At 46.8% G+C, this 18959-nt stretch overlaps 1 protein-coding gene across 1 annotated transcript in view; it reads right to left on the bottom strand.

Moving 5' to 3' along the window:
* LOC135412737 (AF4/FMR2 family member 1-like) overlaps positions 1 to 18959 on the bottom strand; it is a 66636-nt gene that overhangs the window by 44912 nt on the left and 2765 nt on the right. The window contains exons 3-8 of the mRNA XM_064651550.1: positions 18455 to 18754; positions 17362 to 17448; positions 16966 to 17010; positions 15280 to 15354; positions 13411 to 13455; positions 12463 to 12549 (exon numbers count right to left, since the gene is read on the bottom strand). Coding sequence (XP_064507620.1) covers positions 12463 to 12549; positions 13411 to 13455; positions 15280 to 15354; positions 16966 to 17010; positions 17362 to 17448; positions 18455 to 18754 — 639 coding nt within the window. The remainder of the gene's footprint in view (positions 1 to 12462; positions 12550 to 13410; positions 13456 to 15279; positions 15355 to 16965; positions 17011 to 17361; positions 17449 to 18454; positions 18755 to 18959) is intronic.

Here is an 18959-nt window from a genome sequence, read left to right on the forward strand (position 1 = left end):
TGCAGTAAGGGGCAGGGATGGGGAGAGGTGAAACCTGAAAGCCTTTCATGGAAAAATACCCTGTTCTTTCCAGCCAGATCGATGGCTTGCCTTCATGAACTTGGATCCAGCCTACCACCTGGCAGGGGCCACTTCTACAGTAACTACTTTGGAAGTGCAGACATTTTGCTGGTGTTTATTTACTGTCCGTTTTCAAGAGCCTCAAACCCATGAACAGGGAGTTTGCAAAGGGGAGACTGCTGCACATGTGCAGTCCTGTTCCTACATCATGAAATTATGTGGAAACAGGAGAGAATTCTTTCTTGTAAACACACTTGTTTTGGGATACCATCCTTCTCTTTACCACTCCCACTGGTCCATCAGAGATAGGGCGAGGGATGTGAGAGGACCAGAGGACTAAGGCACACTTTTCCATATGAGGACAGCAGATGCTGCTGTCACACCACAGCAAATCCTTGGGTAGACACGGGTGTCATCTTACTGAACACACAAATGCTGGGGATGCTGCCTTCACAGTTACAGTGACAAGGGAAAAATGCTTGCAAACAGCTAATTTTTGCCTTCTGTGTTCCCCTGACAGGTTTCTAAATATCTGGGCCCATCCTGATGTGTAGCTGAGAAGGAGCCCATGAGTGACATCCCTCCACCACAGGAGACAGACAGAGCTGTTCCCAAACACCCCTTGTCATTTGCCACCCAGCCTGAGGCTTCCAAGGCTGAAACTGAGCAAGACCCTCAGTAACATTCCTCTGGTGTTTTCTGGACACACAACTACTGCAGACTGTGGGATGTCACCTAGTAACCTCTGGAGGCAGATCTCCTTGTCAACAATATTTGTGATTATTGTCCTGTTGGTTACTCATAATAGAAATGTTTATAGATCATCAATACATTGGTCCATGCAGACAATTCACTGCACTTTGTCATTTTAAAGGCAGGTGACATTCTCCATCTCTTTTTTTCAAGGCACAAAAGTGCTACCCAAACAAACACAGTGCAAATATTTCGTAAGGGAACCAGAAAACTTCAGCTTTATTTGAAACATTTTTGTTTGCAGGTGCTTTTTTCAAAAATTCAAAAAAAATAACTAAGCTCTTTCTATTTTTCCTTGCAGGTGTTTTATTGAACAATTCAAAAAAACAACTAAACTAAGCTCCTAAGTTCCTAAGGCTTCAAAATGACAGAAAACTGGAAGGTATTTGACATCCTGGAGAAACAATTCAGGCATGTTTTCTTCCAGTCTCAGTCACTAATCCCTGCCTGGTGGAGTGTGACAGGTCTGTCAGGCTCCTGGTCAATACCAGAGCACAGGTCTCTCTGATGACTTTGGCAAAGATCTCTGGAAAAAGAGAGGGAGAGAGAAAACCTTTGGTTGCTTTCATACAACAGGCACATCTGACAGAGGACACTCAGCAAATACAGCTACTTGATTCAAAGGGCACTTGCAAAGCCTGTAGAATTTCAGCAACTGCCTCATCAGTGTGAGCCTTTTTACAGCCTTCCTACCGCACATCGTGCTTATTTTCTTTTGCCACTCTGCCAACAGATCATGGCACTGCATCCCTTCATCCTCAGTACCTCACAAAGCCTTGTGTTTTATGGAAAACGGCACTGCAAAGGCCACGTGGGATGGCAGGTTACAGGCTGAACTGCACCCCCTCTACAGCTTTTACAGATGCACCACTGCTTGCACCACAGGAGAACACAACAGTTTTAACAACAAAACTGTACAAAACTGTAGCCCATGAGCCTGCCCTGTTGGGAACACCAACGACTTGGAGACATGCTCTTGGAAGCACTCACTCTAGCAAAGACCTGGCCAAAATACTGGCCTGGTGTGCAAACTGGCAGGGAAGCTTCAGCACATCTACCAGAAACACTGCAAATGCTACACTGGGATAAACCAGAAATTCCTGGCCACCAAGGATGCCTGAAATGCCAGACAGTCAGGACTCAAAAGGCACATGCTGGTTGTGTTTTTGTGGGTCACATAGGAGAAAGACAAAGGCAACAAGATGATTTTAGTGGAGAAGGGAAATGCTCTACCCTTACCCATATACACCTACAAAGCTGTTTTCTGGAGTGGTTACTTCCAGGATGAAAAGGCAAATCTCCAGCAGATTAAGTTTCAGAAGGCATCTTATGTTAGAAGCAAACTCAGGAGTGTTAGGACAGGAGATACAGTTCTTCAGCTCCCCCTTTTTAAGAGAGACTTAGATTTAGGCATCTTTCTGACATCCCACCACTGTATACTCACTTCACTTTATTGCAGTCTTTGCTTACTGAAGACTACCTTTAATCTTCATATCTCTCCCCTCTAACAGGAAGAAAGAAAAAAAGGAAAAAAAAATCACTCAGGTTTTGAAAGTTCACACCAAGTACAGACTAATACGCTTAAGCTTGAGTGATTCTGACTGCGGACAGGAAAACTAAGATACTGGAATTCACCAAATGTAAACCCACAGCACAGCAGATATAGATTTCAGGCTCACTGACAAGTAACCAAAAAGGACTTTTTATCTAATTTGCTTGGATTGATTAATTGTTTTGTAGTGGCAGGGATGAAACTGCTAAACCTCTTATTTCCATTGCTGAAAATAAGCATTTCATCTCTTCTAGGTGGGCTTTTCATTTGCTCAGGAGGGGATTTCTGACCATTGAGAAACAGCTGTGGAAAGTTTTGATTCATGGTCGCTTTAGACGTTCGAGAACACCTTTATGGGAGAAGCATAATGGCTCCACTCCCAACCTGTGAAGTGGAAACTTCGCAGGAGTTTTTCAAACACCACCTTGGTCCTTGTAGAAACCCACCTCCCCTCCCACCTCTCACCTTTTTCTTCCCACTGGGCTCATCAGGACTGTCCATGGCTCTCCTCTTCAAGTCCCGCTTCCTTGCACAAGGGAGGTCCTTGGTCTCTGCTCTTCTCTGGTGCTCTTCTTTCACCCGGACAGGCTCAGGAGCTACGGGGTCTCTCACTAGCGAGAGCAACTTCTTCACCCCGAGAGCAAAGGGTTGTTTCACTTCGGCCTGCTGGGAGCCCTTTCTGTTCTCAAGGGGCTCTTGGAGGGTCGGCTTCAGGTCTTTTCTGTAAGTAGATTTCGGCTTTGCTCTTTTTTTGACCCTCTGTTTGTCCCTGGAAGACTGGGCTCTGATCTCCAATGGATCAGGGTTGCTGTCCTCCTTCCGGCATCTCTTGGCCCTGTTGTCCACCAGGGACTTTCCAGGCCTTTTGACACCCCCAGTGTGGTGGGTCTCTGAGCCCGAGGAGCTCTCTGAGTCGCTTGTCTCCGGGGATGAGGAGCTCTCAGAGTCACTGGTCTCAGAGTCTGAGGAGCTCTCAGAGTCACTGGTGCTCCCTGACTCTGAGCTGCTGGATTGCAAAGACCTTGGACCACCAAGTGGAGAAGGAGGCTTTTCAACAACCTGTTTTGGTCAAAAAAAAATAGAGGAGAGAAGGAGGAAAGGTTAGCTCAAGGAACTCAGAACAAGACAACAAGGTGAGATGATTCCAAGGCACGTCTGTGTGCCTGGTGTGTCCAACATCCCAAACTGACTTGGTTGTTATCGCTTTCCTCACTGTCACTGAGCTGCAGGTCGTCTATGAGCATGCTGAAAGACAACCAGAACATAAATATCAGCCAAGGCAGACACATTCTCAAGCACCAGACGCTGAACAATTTGGGTTGGGCTTGTAACAGACTCTGGTTACTTACGATGTTCTTGTCTGAGAGCTCGGCAATGTTCCTGAAGCTGTGCCAGACTGCTCTGCACATCAAACAGGAATAGGTTGGATTAATTTGCCTCACTTCTAGCCTCTTTCACCCTATGATCTCTGAGCCCCAGATTGGAAAGTCACTTTCTTCCAGGACGTCTTTGCCACTGAGATTATTCATCACTCCATGGGCTTTCCCAGTGGGGTTTCCGAAGGGGGTTTCCTAATGAAATACTGCTTGTGCCCTGCTGGACTGCTACCTTAATTTCTAGGTAATGAATGTTTACAGTCTCTTAGGCCATTTCTAAATTCATTCCTGTTCAACAAAGCAAGGGAAATCACCCTTCTTAATCCATGTAAACATCTGATGTTCTCCACAACACTTCACACACCACACACAAAATGACCTGTCAATACATAACTGGGTGTTTGCTTTGGATTTCTGCTTACCCTGATTCTGAGCTGCAGAGCCATCTGTGCCCTAGAAAGGAAGACAAAGTGCATGCTGAGAATGAAATAAATCAGCTCTTCCTCAATAGCACTTTACCAATGATTGGTTTCCCAGGTGTTACCTACTGGACACTTTGACTGGCTTGTCAGAGTCTGACTGGGAAGTCCAGAGTCTAAACTGTCCTGACATACCTTAGCATGCACAGAAACCATACGTGCTACTGCCACCAAAAAAGTTTAACTACAGTGTGTAAAACCATGCTCCCAGGGTTTGGGAGGAAGAGGGAAGAACAGCAAAATTTCTGCTAGTCTAGACCTATTCACTGTCAGGGTCATGGCAAGGCAGGAGCCTCCCTGCAGCTCTTGTTTCACCAAAACCAAGAGGGAGGGATGACCTTTCAGCCAAAGGACCCCTGAGCAGCCTTCTCAAGATCCTTTCTTTGGGTGAATCTTTCACCTGTGTGCAGCAGCCCTCACAGGATGTTTCCTAAAAGCAAACCAGCCCAGCCCTGCTCCCCAGTCACCACTCCTGAACTGTACATGCAGCACACAGGGCACACAGCCAGGGCTGCAATCTCACTGTTTCTTCCTCCTCCCTCTTCAGGCTTCAGCACTGGAGGACTGTATTATCAAACAGATGTTGATCAAACAGCCAAACAGAAGTAACCAAGGATGACAATGACAATGCTGAAACAAGCAGAAAGTGAAGCCATGGATTTTTTACTGGAGCTTACAGAGCCATTACCCAGAACGCCTATGCACAGAAAACAGTCAGGGGCCACAGCCTAAAGACTGCAAAGGAGGATCATTCAGCATATTCACCAAAAGTTTCATCTGTCAGCTTCAAAATGGACTAAGCATGGAATTAACACTCCAGAAGTACTAGACAACGATGCCAAAGGACAAGGGGGAACACTTCCAGCAGAAACCACCAGAGGTCTAACCACGCTGGTACTGAGGGTATTTCATTGACAAACTCCAGAAGGGAAGCAGCATCTCTGACGCAGCAAAGGTGTCAAGGGGACACCTGAAGGACAACACTATTTCAGGTCTCCTGTCCTGCCTGCACTCAGACAGCAGGCAGGCTGAGGCAGGAGGCTGTGTTAAGCAGTTCCTGCATTTCATTTGCACTCACCTCAGGTGCTGGTGCACTTGGAGGGTCGCTCACGTCACCGTCACTCAAGGTGGTCTCCATCTCCCGGCCGGAGGAGCTCTCTGAGTAAACGGTCTCCCAGTCTACGGAGCTCTCTGAGTCACTGGTCTCCGAGCTGCTGGATGGAGATGATGCCACACTCCTGGGCTGGGACTGTAGGGCACTGCAAAGCCACCAGGAGATGAAATTACAAAGGAGCATGGGTGAAGATTATTTACTTATTATATTGACATGGCAGTATTTAGAAATAAAACTGAAACCCTCTGTTTTGGCAATGAGAGGAGAGAGGAGAAGACCCTGCCATACTCAAAACATAAAGCACTGGAATGAAAAAACCTCTGGAAATAATAAATCTTTCAACTTCAACCCAGTCAGACAAATATGTAAGCAGGACATCACTGCTACATTCTGAAGCTGCATTTGGCCAACTCAACTTTAAAAACCCATCAAAACTGGCCAGAGCTTTTCTGAAAGCCTCAGTCCTTTCAACTGGAAAAAAATTTCCAATAAAGGCTACCAGATTTCAGGATGGTTTTTTGGTTTTCTATTCTTCCCCTTAAGTTTTCCCTTCTCCATCTGTGTTCCTTGGTCAAGACAAAATGTGGGTCAGTGCTCTCTTAGAGGAAAAGCTCTGGGCTTCCCCACCTTTCTTCCTCTAATGCTCGCACAGGGCACTTTAGCCTGTCTTGAATATTGCTTCTGACTAACAATACATGACAGAAACCAGGAACCCTTTCCCATCTTCCCCTCCCATAAAAAGGAGGTTTGTTTTTCTCCTTATCTGGCCTAGCTAGAAGTTTGGTAAAAAACCTGTCTCTTGGAGAAACAAGTGCAGAAGGAGCCTTTTCAACAACCTGTTTTGGTCACAAAAAGAAAGAGAAGAGGGAAGGAAAGGTTAGCTCAAGGAACTCAGAACAATGCAACAAGGTGAGATGATTCCAAGGCACGTCTGTGTGCCTGATGTGTCCAGCATCCCAAACTGACTTGGTTGTCATCGCTCTCCTCACTGTCACTGAGCTGCAGGTCATCCAGGAGCACGCTGAAAGACAACCAGAACATAAATATCAGCCAAGGCAGACACATTCTCAAGCACCAAACTCTGAAAAAAGTTTTGGGTTGGGCTTGCCAAAACAAACCAACCTCCCCCATCCCTCCTGAACGTTTGACACATTCAGGTTGCAAAGCCTTGTCACTGCCTGAATGGGTGGTAAAATGGCAACACACAACCAGGCATTTCATTGGGCTTTCCAGCTGACCTGGGGATATTGGGCAATGGAGGTCAGGAGCAAGGGCTGCCATCTAGAGGCAGCAAAGACCAAGCTCAGGGAGGGAATCCTGCTCACAAAAGGCTCCCTGGCCCAGCCTGCAGGGGGGAAGGAGTCTGATCCTTGCACAGGAAGAGACTCCCGTGCTCTCAACCTGCACTGCTCCCCAAGGGACAGAAAGCACCCTCTGTGCACCAGAAGCTGTGCATGTTCACACTCTCTGTGCTCAAGGGTGCCAATATTTCTCCTGTCACAGGGCTCCTTGTTTTCCTGCTGAAGTCTCCTGACACACATACAAATTCATCCCTATTTCCTGTTCCTTCTGGAAACTAGCTGGGGCCTGACTCATGAACCCAGAGAATTCCTCCAGTGTCCTTCCAAAACTGGGGGGAAAAGCCTGGGAACCAGGACAGGAGTTTTACTTAATCTGCTCACAACTCTCTTCATTCCAACCTCATTTCCAACTACAGGCTCTCTGTGAGAAATTTTTCTCATGGGCATAGAAGAAAAATAAGACACCAACCCCTCATCACAGCACAGTTCACAGCAAGAAAACAAATAGGAATGATAACCAATGAACCCCATCGTCCTGGAGAACACTGGTATTCCTGAGGCCTGTTAGGAAAACTACACAAATCTTCACACTCTTTCATGTCAAATTATGAACCAAGCAAATGAGATTTACAGCTCTGTGCGTCACCTCTAAACACCCTGAGTGATTTGATTTTATGATTCCATGGCAATAGAGGAGTAAAATCCTGGAATAAAAATGTGATTTCCTTATCTTAACATTATCCCCATTACCTACAGAAAGTCTTTAACACTCCTACCAAAGCACTCAACACACATAACACAATTCTGGTTCATAAGCAAACTCCAGCATGCCTGGATTATACATTTCTAACTGGAGCTACCAGGAAAACCCCAAACAGCTGAAGCCAATTTTCAACAGCACCCTCAGGCAGGCAGGAACCAAAGCCTGTGGCTACAGGAAAAGCAAAGGACACTTTCCCACCTCCCTCTCAGAGAAATCAGAGTTTTGTTTTTCTCCTAATTTGGTCTAGCTAGTAGTTTGGGAACAAACCTGTATCTTGGAGGAGCAAGTGGAGAAGGTGGCCTTTCAACAACCTGTTTTGGTCACAAAAACAAAGAGGAGAGGGGAAGGAAAGGTTAGCTTAAGGAACTCATAGCAATGCAAGAAGTCGAGATGATACAACATTGAAAACTGACCTGGTTGTCATCACTCTCCTCACTGTCACTGAGCTGCGGGAATTTCAGGAGCCAACTGAAACTACAACCAGAACATAAATATCAGCCAAGGCAGACACATTCTCAAAGCACCAGACTCTGAACAAGATTTGGGTTGGGCTTGCCAAAACAAACCAACCTCCCCCATCCCTTCTGAACATTTGACACATTCAGGCTGCAAAAGCCTGTCACTGCCTGAATGGGTGGTAAAATGGTAACACACAGCCAGGCATTTCATCGGGCTTTCCAGCTGACCTGGGGATATTGGGCACTCTTTTGTGTCAAATTATGAAGCAAGCAAATGAGATTTACAGCTCTGTGAGTCACCTCTAAACACCCTAAGCAGTTTGGTTTTATGTTTACATGACAATAGAGGAGCAAAATCCTGAAATAAAAAAGTGATTCCCTTACATAAACACTATCCCCATTACCTACACAAATCCTTTTACACTCCTACCAAAGCAGTTGACACACATGGGTGCACTTTCAGGGAAACATGTCTGTGCCACTGCCAAAGCTGGCCACGGTCTCACAACCAACAGCAATTCCACAAACCACAAGTGGTTGATCTGCTCTTGTCCACAGACCAACTTCACATTTTCTATCCTAGCCATTCATTTATCAGATTGTGCCCCTCCCTGCCTTTACAATGAGAATGTGAACACAGTTCTGGTTCACAGGCAAACTGCAGCATGCCTGGATTATGCATTTCTAACTGGAGCTTTCAGGATAACCCCACAGAGCTGAAGCCAGTTTTTAACAGCACCCTCAGGCAGCCAGGAACCAAAGCCTATGGCTAAAGGAGAAACCAAGAATGCTTTCCAATCTCCCCCTCATATAAAAATGAGGTTTGTTTTTCTCCTAATTTGGTCTAGCTAGTAGTTTGGGAACAAACCTGTATCTTGGAGGAGCAAGTGGAGAAGGTGGCCTTTCAACAACCTGTTTTGGTCACAAAAACAAAGAGGAGAGGGGAAGGAAAGGTTAGCTTAAGGAACTCATAGCAATGCAAGAAGTCGAGATGATACAACATTGAAAACTGACCTGGTTGTCATCACTCTCCTCACTATCACTGAGCTGTGGGACATTTTGGAGCCAACTGAAACTACAACCAGAACATAAATATCAGCCAAAGCAGACACATTCTCAAGCACCAAACTCTGAAAAAAGTTTTGGGTTGGGCTTGCCAAAACAAACCAACCTCCCCCATCCCTCCTGAACGTTTGACACATTCAGGCTGCAAAGCCTTGTCACTGCCTGAATGGGGGGTAAAATGGTAACACACAACCAGGCATTTCATTGGGCTTTCCAGCTGACCTGGGGATATTGGGCAATGGAGGTCAGGAACAAGGGCTGCCATCTAGAGGCAGCAAAGACCAAGCTCAGGGAGGGAATCCTGCTCACAAAAGGCTCCCTGGCCCAGCCTGCAGGGGGGGGAAGGAGTCTGATCCTTGCACAGGAAGAGACTCCCGTGCTCTCAACCTGCACTGCTCCCCAAGGGACAGAAAGCACCCTCTGTGCACCAGAAGCTGTGCATGTTCACTCTCTCTGTACTCAAGGGCTGCCAATATTTCTCCTGTCACAGGGCTCCTTGTTTTCCTGCTGAAGTCTCCTGACACACATACAAATTCATCCCTATTTCCTGTTCCTTCTGGAAACTAGCTGGGGCCTGACTCATGAACCCAGAGAATTCCTCCAGTGTCCTTCCAAAACTGGGGGAAAAAGCCTGGGAACCAGGACAGGAGTTTTACTTAATCTGCTCACAACTCTCTTCATTCCAACCTCATTTCCAACTACAGGCTCTCTGTGAGAAATTTTTCTCATGGGCATAGAAGAAAAATAAGACACCAACCCCTCATCACAGCACAGTTCACAGCAAGAAAACAAATAGGAATGATAACCAATGAATCCCATCGTCCTGGAAAAAGGAGGAGAACACTGGTGTTCCTGAGGCCTGTTAGGAAAACTACACAAATCTTCACACTCTTTCATGTCAAATTATGAACCAAGCAAATGAGATTTACAGCTCTGTGAGTCACCTCTAAACACCCTAAGCAGTTTGGTTTTATGTTTACATGACAATAGAGGAGCAAAATCCTGAAATAAAAAAGTGATTCCCTTACATAAACACTATCCCCATTACCTACACAAATCCTTTTACACTCCTACCAAAGCAGTTGACACACATGGGCGCACTTTCAGGGAAATAGGTCCGTGCCACTGCCAAAGCTGGCCACGGTCTCACAACCAACAGCAATTCCACAAACCACAAGTGGTTGATCTGCTCTTGTCCACAGACCAACTTCACATTTTCTATCCTAGCCATTCATTTATCAGATTGTGCCCCTCCCTGCCTTTACAATGAGAATATGAACAGAGTTCTGGTTCACAGGCAAACTGCAGCATGCCTGGATTATACATTTCTAACTGGAGCTTTCAGGATAACCCCACAGAGCTGAAGCCAATTTTTAACAGCACCCTCAGGCAGCCAGAAACCAAAGCAAGTGGCTACAGGAGAAACTAGGAACCCTTTCTGATTTCTCCCTCATATAAAAAAGGTTTGTTTTTCTCCTCATTTGGTCTATCTAGTAGTTTGGGAACAAACCTGTATCTTGGAGGAGCAAGTGGAGAAGGTGGCCTTTCAACAATCTGTTTTGGTCACAAAAACAAAGAGAGGGGGAAGGAAAGGTTAGCTTAAGGAACTCATAGCAATGCAAGAAGTTGAGATGATACAACATTGAAAACTGACCTGGTTGTCATCACTCTCCTCACTGTCACTGAGCTGCAGGTCGTCTACGAGCACGCTGAAAGACAACCAGAACATAAATATCAGCTTAGGCAGACATATTCTCAAGCACCAGACACTGAACAATTTGGGTCATGCTTGCTAAAACGAACCAACCTCCCCTATCCCTTCTGAATATTTAGCACATTCAGGCTGCAAAGCCTTGTCACTGCCTGAATGGGTGGTAAAATGGTAACACACAACCAGGCATTTCATTGGGCTTTCCAGCTGACCTGGGGATATTGGGCAATGGAGGTCAGGAGCAAGGGCTGCCATCTAGAGGCAACAAAGACCAAGCTTAGGGAGGGAATGCTGCTCACAAAAGGCTCCCTGGCCCAGCCTGCAGGGGGAAAGGAGTCTGATCCTTGCACAGGAAGAGACTCCCGTGCTCTCAGCCTGCACTGCTCCCCAAGGGTACAACATTAATCTCTGGGGGGGTTTCTTCAGTTTTGGTTTGCTTCCAACATAGACAATATGACCATTCCATAGTTTACTGGACTTGGCATTGATGGATTAATGGTTGGACTTGAGGATCTTAAAGGTCTTTTCCATCCTAAACCTTTCTGTGAGTCCATCCGGAAATATTAATGTTTCATTGGTGAAAATTCCCTGCACTCAAGTTTTCTAAGAAAAATCAGACTGATAAAACCTGAAGCTTCAGAATCCTCAAGGAGCAGCAGTTTTTGTGCCTTCCAGGTTCTTTTAAGTAACTGCCCAGTAGAGCTGGGAACAGAGTCTGGTTACTTACGATGTTCTTGGCTGAGAGCTCGGCAATGTTCCTGAAGCTGTGCCAGACTGCTCTGCACATCAAACAGGAATAGGTTGGATTAATTTGCCTCACTTCTAGCCTCTTTCACCCTATGATCTCTGAGTACCAGATTGGAAAGTCACTTTCTTCCAGGATGTCTTTGCCACTGAGACTATTCATCACTCCATGGGCTTTCCCAGTGGGGTTTCTGAAGGGGGTTTCCTAATGAAATACTGCTTGTGCCCTGCTGAACTGCTACCTTAATTTCTAGGTAATTAAAGTTTACAGTCTCTAAGGCCATTTCTAAATTCATCCCTGTTCAACAAAGCAGAGGAAATCACACTTTTTAATCCATGTAATTATCTGATGTTCTCCACAACACTTCACACACCACACACAAAATGACCTGTCAATACATAACTGGGTGTTTGCTTTGGATTTGTGCTTACCCTGATTGTGAGCTGCAGAGCCATCTGTGTCCTAGAAAGGAAGACAAAGTGCATGCTGAGAATGAAATAAATCAGCTCTTCCTCAATAGCACTTTACCAATGATTGGTTTCCCAGGTGTTACCTACTGGACTAAACACTTTGACTGGCTTGTCAGAGTTTGACTGGGAAGTGTTCCAGAGTCCAAGCTGGCCTGACATACCTTAGCATGCACAGAAATGATACGTGCTACTGGCACCAAAAATGTATTGCTGGCACATTAGGGGTAGGTACATCTTTGAAGAAGTATTTAAAAACTTTACAAGAAGTGCCAAGCAGCTTAACAGAATCAGTAAATATCTTTTCTTGACAATAAAGTTAAAATGGCTTTTGTACATCAACATCTACCTCCTCTGGCTCAAAAGTCTTACAACCCTAAAAAGACAAAACTTGCTAAAAACAATTGAAAAGAGGAAAGATCATTTTGCCACCACCTCAGCCCACTCCAAAACACTCAGCAGCACAATCGCTTCTAATTCTCAGCAGAACAATGCGCTGGAAGCAGCTGCTTCACAACTTGAGATCCACTGGGCTCAAAAGCAGGTGAAAGCACATGTAAGGAGCAGAAAGCACTCTTGGAATTTACCAAGAGCCCTGGCAAAAAGGGGCTGGTTTACCTTTGTTGAGCACGGCAATTTGGCAGGCTCTGCTTTTGGAGGCGACTGCAGAGGTGACACGGGACGTGAAAATGGAAAGGTCATTTCCTGGGAAACAATTGAGAGAAGCAGCTCTCAGGATATTTGCTGAGACACAGAGAGGAAGTTTCACATTTCCCCGGGGTGCCTACAAAACTAGTGATATGCAATCCTAACAGGCAAGAACACAGGCTGTCTGATGAAACACAAAGGGATTCCGGAGTTCCAGCTGGAGTCCTCGGGCTGCAACCCCAGCCAGCACACGGCATTTTCACACCGTGCGCAGGGAAGGGGTGACACGGACTCAGACCCAGGCACTGGGACCCCGTGTGCTGCTCACAGATCAAAGATGGAGACCTCACCTACGAGTGGATGCACTGCATAGGATTCCCCAGGAACAGGGAGTGGTTCTCCCACCCTTCACTGTGACCGGGGCTCCCCAGTGAATGAAGCCATCTGGATGAGGGTAATGGATTAACGGGGTGACTGGGGATGTATCTTCTTAATCACTGTTCTTTGCTGGTATAGGAAGGATTAGATGCATTACCTTGCTCAGTTTGGTCATTGCACAAATGGTGTGCGTGCTAAGCTTACTGCCATATTAAATGCAGTATTTTGGTTTGGTGTTGACATAATATTGAAAATCAAGGAGGACCCTTCCCTCTACTGGGGTTTGTGCCTTCTCTGTCACCCGTCAATTGGCAAAACATGCTGGCAGCATGGACACGAGGCAGCATGTCCAGTGCCTTGGGAGGAAGGAAGGTCAGGAAAGGGAACTCCTGACTTGAGGATGGAGCAACTCTGTCTGTCTCATGTGCCTTGTCAGTGTGGCTCTTGAACTGCACTGGACTGTATTACACTCACACCCTGAGAGAAAGGTGCACGCAAAACAGAAGGAAACACAGAACTCTGTTTTTTGAGAGCACCTACCCTCAAAATGTCCTCAATGGATGGCACATCCGTGGAGTTGGTTTGCTGAGACAAGAAAGAGGGAAGTAGCATGAGTTTGTTGGGGTTTCTTCCTGACATGAGACCAGCAGGCACTCAGCAAACATTTGCTTACCAACTGCTCTAGGCATGGCATGTAAGACTACTAATAACAAAATGCTGGTAAGGACTAAAAGCCCCTTCAGAAGAGCAGTTGCTTTCCTTGAGTTGCTGTTGAAGCAGCTGAGCTTTGCCTGCAAAGGCCCAGGCTGCCTCTGCATTTCAAAGAGTTTCACAACTTGAGATCCATTGGGCTTAATAGCAGGTGAAAGCACAGGCAAGAGGCAGAAAGCCCTCTTGGAATTTACCAAGGGCCCTGGCAGAAAGCAGCTGGTTTACCTTTGTTGAGGTTGGCTTTGCTTTTGGAGGCGAATGCAGAGGTGACACGGGACGTGAAAATGTGAAGGTCATTTCCTGGAAAACAATTGAGAGAAGCAGCTCTCAGGATATTTGCTGAGAGACACAGAGGAAGTTTCACCTTTCCCTGGGGCGCCTACAAAAATATTGATATGCATTCCTAACAGGCAAGAACACAGGCTGTCTGGTGAAACACAAAGGGATGCCAGACTTCCAGCTGGAGTCCTCGGGCTGCAACCCCAGCCAGCACACGGCATTTTCACACCGTGCACAGGGAAGGGGTGACACGGACTCAGACCCAGGCACTGGGACCCCGTGTGCTACTTACAGAGCAAAGATGGAGACCTCACCTACGAGTGGATGTACTGCATAGGATTCCCCAGGAACAGGGAGTGTTCTCCCACCCTTCACTGGGACCGGGGCTCCCCAGTGACTGAAGCCATCTGGATGAGGGTAATGGATTAACGGGGTAACTGGGGATGTATCTTCTTAATCATTGTTCTTTGCTGGTATAGGAAGGATAAGATGCATTACCTTGTTCAGTTTGGTCGTTGCACAAATGATGTGCGTGCTAAGCTTACTGCCATATTAAATGCAGTATTTTGGTTTGGTGTTGCCATAATATTGCTAATCAAGGAGGACCCTTCCCTCTACTGGTGTTTGTGTCCTCTCTGTCACCCGTCAATTGGCAAACATGCTGGCAGCACGGACACGAGGCAGTGTGCCCAGTGCCTTGAGAGGAAGGAAGCTCAGGAAAGGGAACTCCTGACTTGAGGATGGAGCAGCTCTGTCAGTCTCACGTGCCTTGTCAGTGTGGCTCTTGAACTGCACTAGACTGTATTACACTCACACCCTGAGAGCAGGGTTGATCTGACAACTCCAGCTGTATCTGAGGCTGACTTTGATCTTTACTGCTCCTCAGCACAGCCCACAACACACTTGCAGCAACAGCAACACCCGCTGAGTGAGCAGAAGTGGAGCGCTGTGTTTTTCCCCACCCCTTACCTTAATGCACACAAAATAGAAGGAAACACAGAGCTCTGTTCTTTCAGAGCACCTACCCTCAAAATGTCCTCAATGGACGGCGCATCCGTAGAGTTGGTTTGCTGAGACAAGAAAGGGAAGCAGCATGAGTTTGTTGGGGTTTCTTCCTGACATGAGACCAGCAGGCACTCAGCAAACATTTGTTTACCAATTGCTCTAGGCATGGCATGTAAGACTATTAATAACAAAATGCTGGTAAGGACTAAAAGCCCCTTCAGAAGGGCAGTTGCTTTCCTTGAGTTGCTGTTGAAGCAGCTGAGCTTTGCCTGCAAAGGCCCAGGCTGCCTCTGCATTTCAAAGAGTTTCACAACTTGAGATCCACTGGGCTCCAAAGCAGGTGAAAGCACAGGCAAGAGGCAGAAAGCTCTCTTGGAATTTACCAAGAGCCCTGGCAGAAAGCAGCTGGTTTACCTTTGTTGAGCTTGGCTCTGCTTTTGGAGGCGAATGCAGAGGTGACACTGGACGTGAAATTGTGAAGGTCATTTCCTGGAAAACAATTGAGAGAAGCAGCTCTCAGGATATTTGCTGAGAGACACAGAGGAAGTTTCACCTTTCCCTGGGGTGCCTACAAAACTAGTGATATGCATTCCTAACAGGCAAGAACACAGGCTGTCTGGTGAAACACAAAGGGATGCCAGACTTCCAGCTGGAGTCCTCGGGCTGCAACCCCAGCCAGCACACGGCATTTTCACACCGTGCACAGGGAAGTGGTGACACGGACTCAGACCCAGGCACTGGGAGCCTATGTGCTGCTCACAGAGCAAAGATGGAGACCTCACCTACGAGTGCATGCGCTGCATAGGATTCCCCAGGAACCGGGAGTGGTTCTCCCACCCTTCACTGTGACCGGGGCTCCCCAGTGAATGAAGCCGTCTGGATGAGGGTAATGGATTAACGGGGTAACTGGGGATGTATCTTCTTAATCACTGTTTGTCCTAGTTAAGACAGCTGAGACCAGTTCATCATGGTATGGGTGTAACCCAAAACTGTGTATTCTATAGCCTTCCATGCCATTTCCCACAAACTGTTAGCAGTAGAGGCCTGCGAGATAGGAAGATGTTCCTGTCCTTATACCCTTTTATGGAATTCCCCGCTCTGAGGGAAGGACTGAGCATTCCTGCCTAAACTGGAGAATATATAAACTTGGAGTTTTGGAACCTTTTTACCAGTCATGGGATCCAGAGGAAGACTGCAGCTCACCGCTCTCAACCAGACTGAGACCACCACCCTCACTTAGACTGCAATCACCAGTTTTGACCAGACTGCAATCACCACCATTGACCAGACTGCAACAGCACTCTCACCAACAGGTTTTCCCCTCACCTTTTCCTTTGAACTCAGGGGGCCCAAAGAACACCACTTTGTTCACGCCCCAGGGTGCTGGGTTTTTATATATTTGGGTTTTGTGGGTTAAAAACAATTGTTTGACTGTATAATTGTACTTATTGTATTATTTTATTAAATTGTTATTCTGACTTATAATCTCTCTTTTGAGTTGAGTTCATTTCCCCTGCTGGTTTACCTTTAAACCAGCACACTGTTCTTTGCTGGTATAGGAAGGATTAGATGCATTACCTTGCTCAGTTTGGTTGTTGCACAAACGGTGCGCATGCTAAGCTTACTGCCATATTAAATGCAGTATTTTGGTTTGGTGTTGACATAATATTGAAAATCAAGGTGGACCCTTTCCTCTACTGGGGTTTGTGTCCTCTCTGTCACCCGTCAATTGGCAAAACATGCTGGCAGCACAGACACGAGGCAGCATGTCCAGTGCCTTGGGAGGAAGGAAGGTCAGGAAAGGGAACTCCTGACTTGAGGATGGAGCAGCTCTGTCTGTCTCACGTGCCTTGTCAGTGTGGCTCTTGAACTGCACTGGACTGTATTACACCCTGAGAGCAAGGTTGATCTGACAACTCCAGCTGTATCTGAGGCTGACTTTGATCTTTACTGCTCCTCAGCACAGCCCACAACACACTTGCAGCATCAGCAACACCCGGTGAGTGAGCAGAAGTGGAGCGCTGTGTTTTTCCCCACCCCTTACCTTAATGCACACAAAACAGAAGGAAACACAGAGCTCTGTTCTTTCAGAGCACCTACCCTCAAAATGTCCTCAATGGACGGCACATCTGTGGAGTTGGTTTGCTGAGACAAGAAAGAGGGAAGCAGCATGAGTTTGTTGGGGTTTTTTCCCGACATGAGACCAGCAGGCACTCATCAAACATTTGCTTACCAACTGCTCTAGGCGTGGCATGTAAGACCATTAATAACAAAATGCTGGTAAGGACTAAAAGCCCCTTCAGAAGAGCAGTTGCTTTCCTTGAGTTGCTGTTGAAGCAGCTGAGCTTTGCCTGCAAAGGCCCAGGCTGCCTCTGCATTTCAAAGAGTTTCACAACTCGAGATCCATTGGGCTCAAAAGCAGGAGAAAGCACATGCAAGAGGCAGAAAGCCCTCTTGGAATTTACCAAGAGCCCTGGCAAAAAGCAGCTGGTTTACCTTTGTTGAGCAAGGCAATTTGGCAGGCTTTGCTTTTGGAGGCGAATGCAGAGGTGACACGGGACGTGAAAATGTGAAGGTCATTTCCTGGAAAACAATTGAGAGAAGCAGCTCTCAGGATATTTGCTGAGAGACACAGAGGAAGTTTCACCTTTCCCTGGGGCACCTACAAAAATAGTGATATGCATTCCTAACAGGCAAGAACACAGGTTGCCTGATGAAACACAAAGGGATGCCAGACTTCCAGCTGGAGTCCTCGGGCTGCAACCCCAGCCAGCACACAGCATTTTTACTCTGTGCACAGGGAAGGGGTGACACGGACTCAGACCCAGGCACTGGGACCCCATGTGCTGCTCACAGAGCAAAGATGGAGACCTCACCTACGAGTGCATGCACTGCATAGGATTCCCCGGGAACAGGGAGTGGTTCTCCCACCCTTCACTGGGACCGGGGCTCCCCAGTGAATGAAGCCATCTGGATGAGGGTAATGGATTAACGGGGTAACTGGGGATGTATCTTCTTAATCACTGTTCTTTGCTGGTATAGGAAGGATTAGATGCATTACCTTGCTCAGTTTGGTCATTGCACAAATGGTGTGCGTGCTAAGCTTACTGCCATATTAAATGCAGTATTTTGGTTTGGTGTTGACATAATATTGCTAATCAAGGAGGACCCTTCCCTCTACTGGTATTTGTGTCCTCTCTGTCACCCATTAATTGGCCCAACATGCTGGCAGCGCGGACACGAGGCAGCATGTCCAGTGCCTTGGGAGGAAGGAAGGTCAGGAAAGGGAACTCCTGACTTGAGGATGGAGCCGCTCTGTCAGTCTCACGTGCCTTGTCAGTGTGGCTCTTGAACTGCACTAGACTGTATTACACTCACACCCTGAGAGCAGGGTTGATCTGACAACTCCAGCTGTATCTGAGGCTGACTTTGATCTTTACTGCTCCTCAGCACAGCCCACAACACACTTGCAGCAACAGCAACACCCGCTGAGTGAGCAGAAGTGGAGCGCTGTGTTTTTCCCCACCCCTTACCTTAATGCATACAAAATAGAAGGAAACACAGAGCTCTGTTCTTTGAGAGCACCTACCCTCAATATGTCCTCAATGGATGGCACATTGGTAGAGCTGGTTTTCTCCAAGGAAGATTCGCGCTCAGATGATTGTGATGTCTTCGAATTTTTAAGTGGTTGTTCCGTCACTGAGCTCTGAAATGTCTTGGTTTGTCTGGAGCTCGGTTCACGACAGTTGGTCCTGGTCTGTGACCTGGATTTGAATTTCTTTGGAGACCATATGACCTTCCGCAAATTCTTCCTCATGTACTCCTTGAAATCATTGTAATCGCCGAGGATGTTCCTAATGCGCCTTGACAGCGCATCTTTGTGATCAGTCTGCAACACAAGAATAGACAGCTGGAAAGTTCAGGAGCACCCCAAGAGATCCAGCTCAGCAAGAGGCATTCCTCAGGATCTTAACTGAATCACCATGCGTCAGCACAAATGAAGTTAGGCAAGCTGGTCTTGATCCTGACAGTCTCTCCAAAGCAAACGAGACTGCTCTGACCACTGCCAGTCATTCCAAGCCAAGCTTGCAGGT

The sequence above is a fragment of the Pseudopipra pipra genome, chromosome 4, assembly GCF_036250125.1.
Source record: "Pseudopipra pipra isolate bDixPip1 chromosome 4, bDixPip1.hap1, whole genome shotgun sequence".
In the NCBI taxonomy this organism is placed as follows: domain Eukaryota; kingdom Metazoa; phylum Chordata; class Aves; order Passeriformes; family Pipridae; genus Pseudopipra; species Pseudopipra pipra.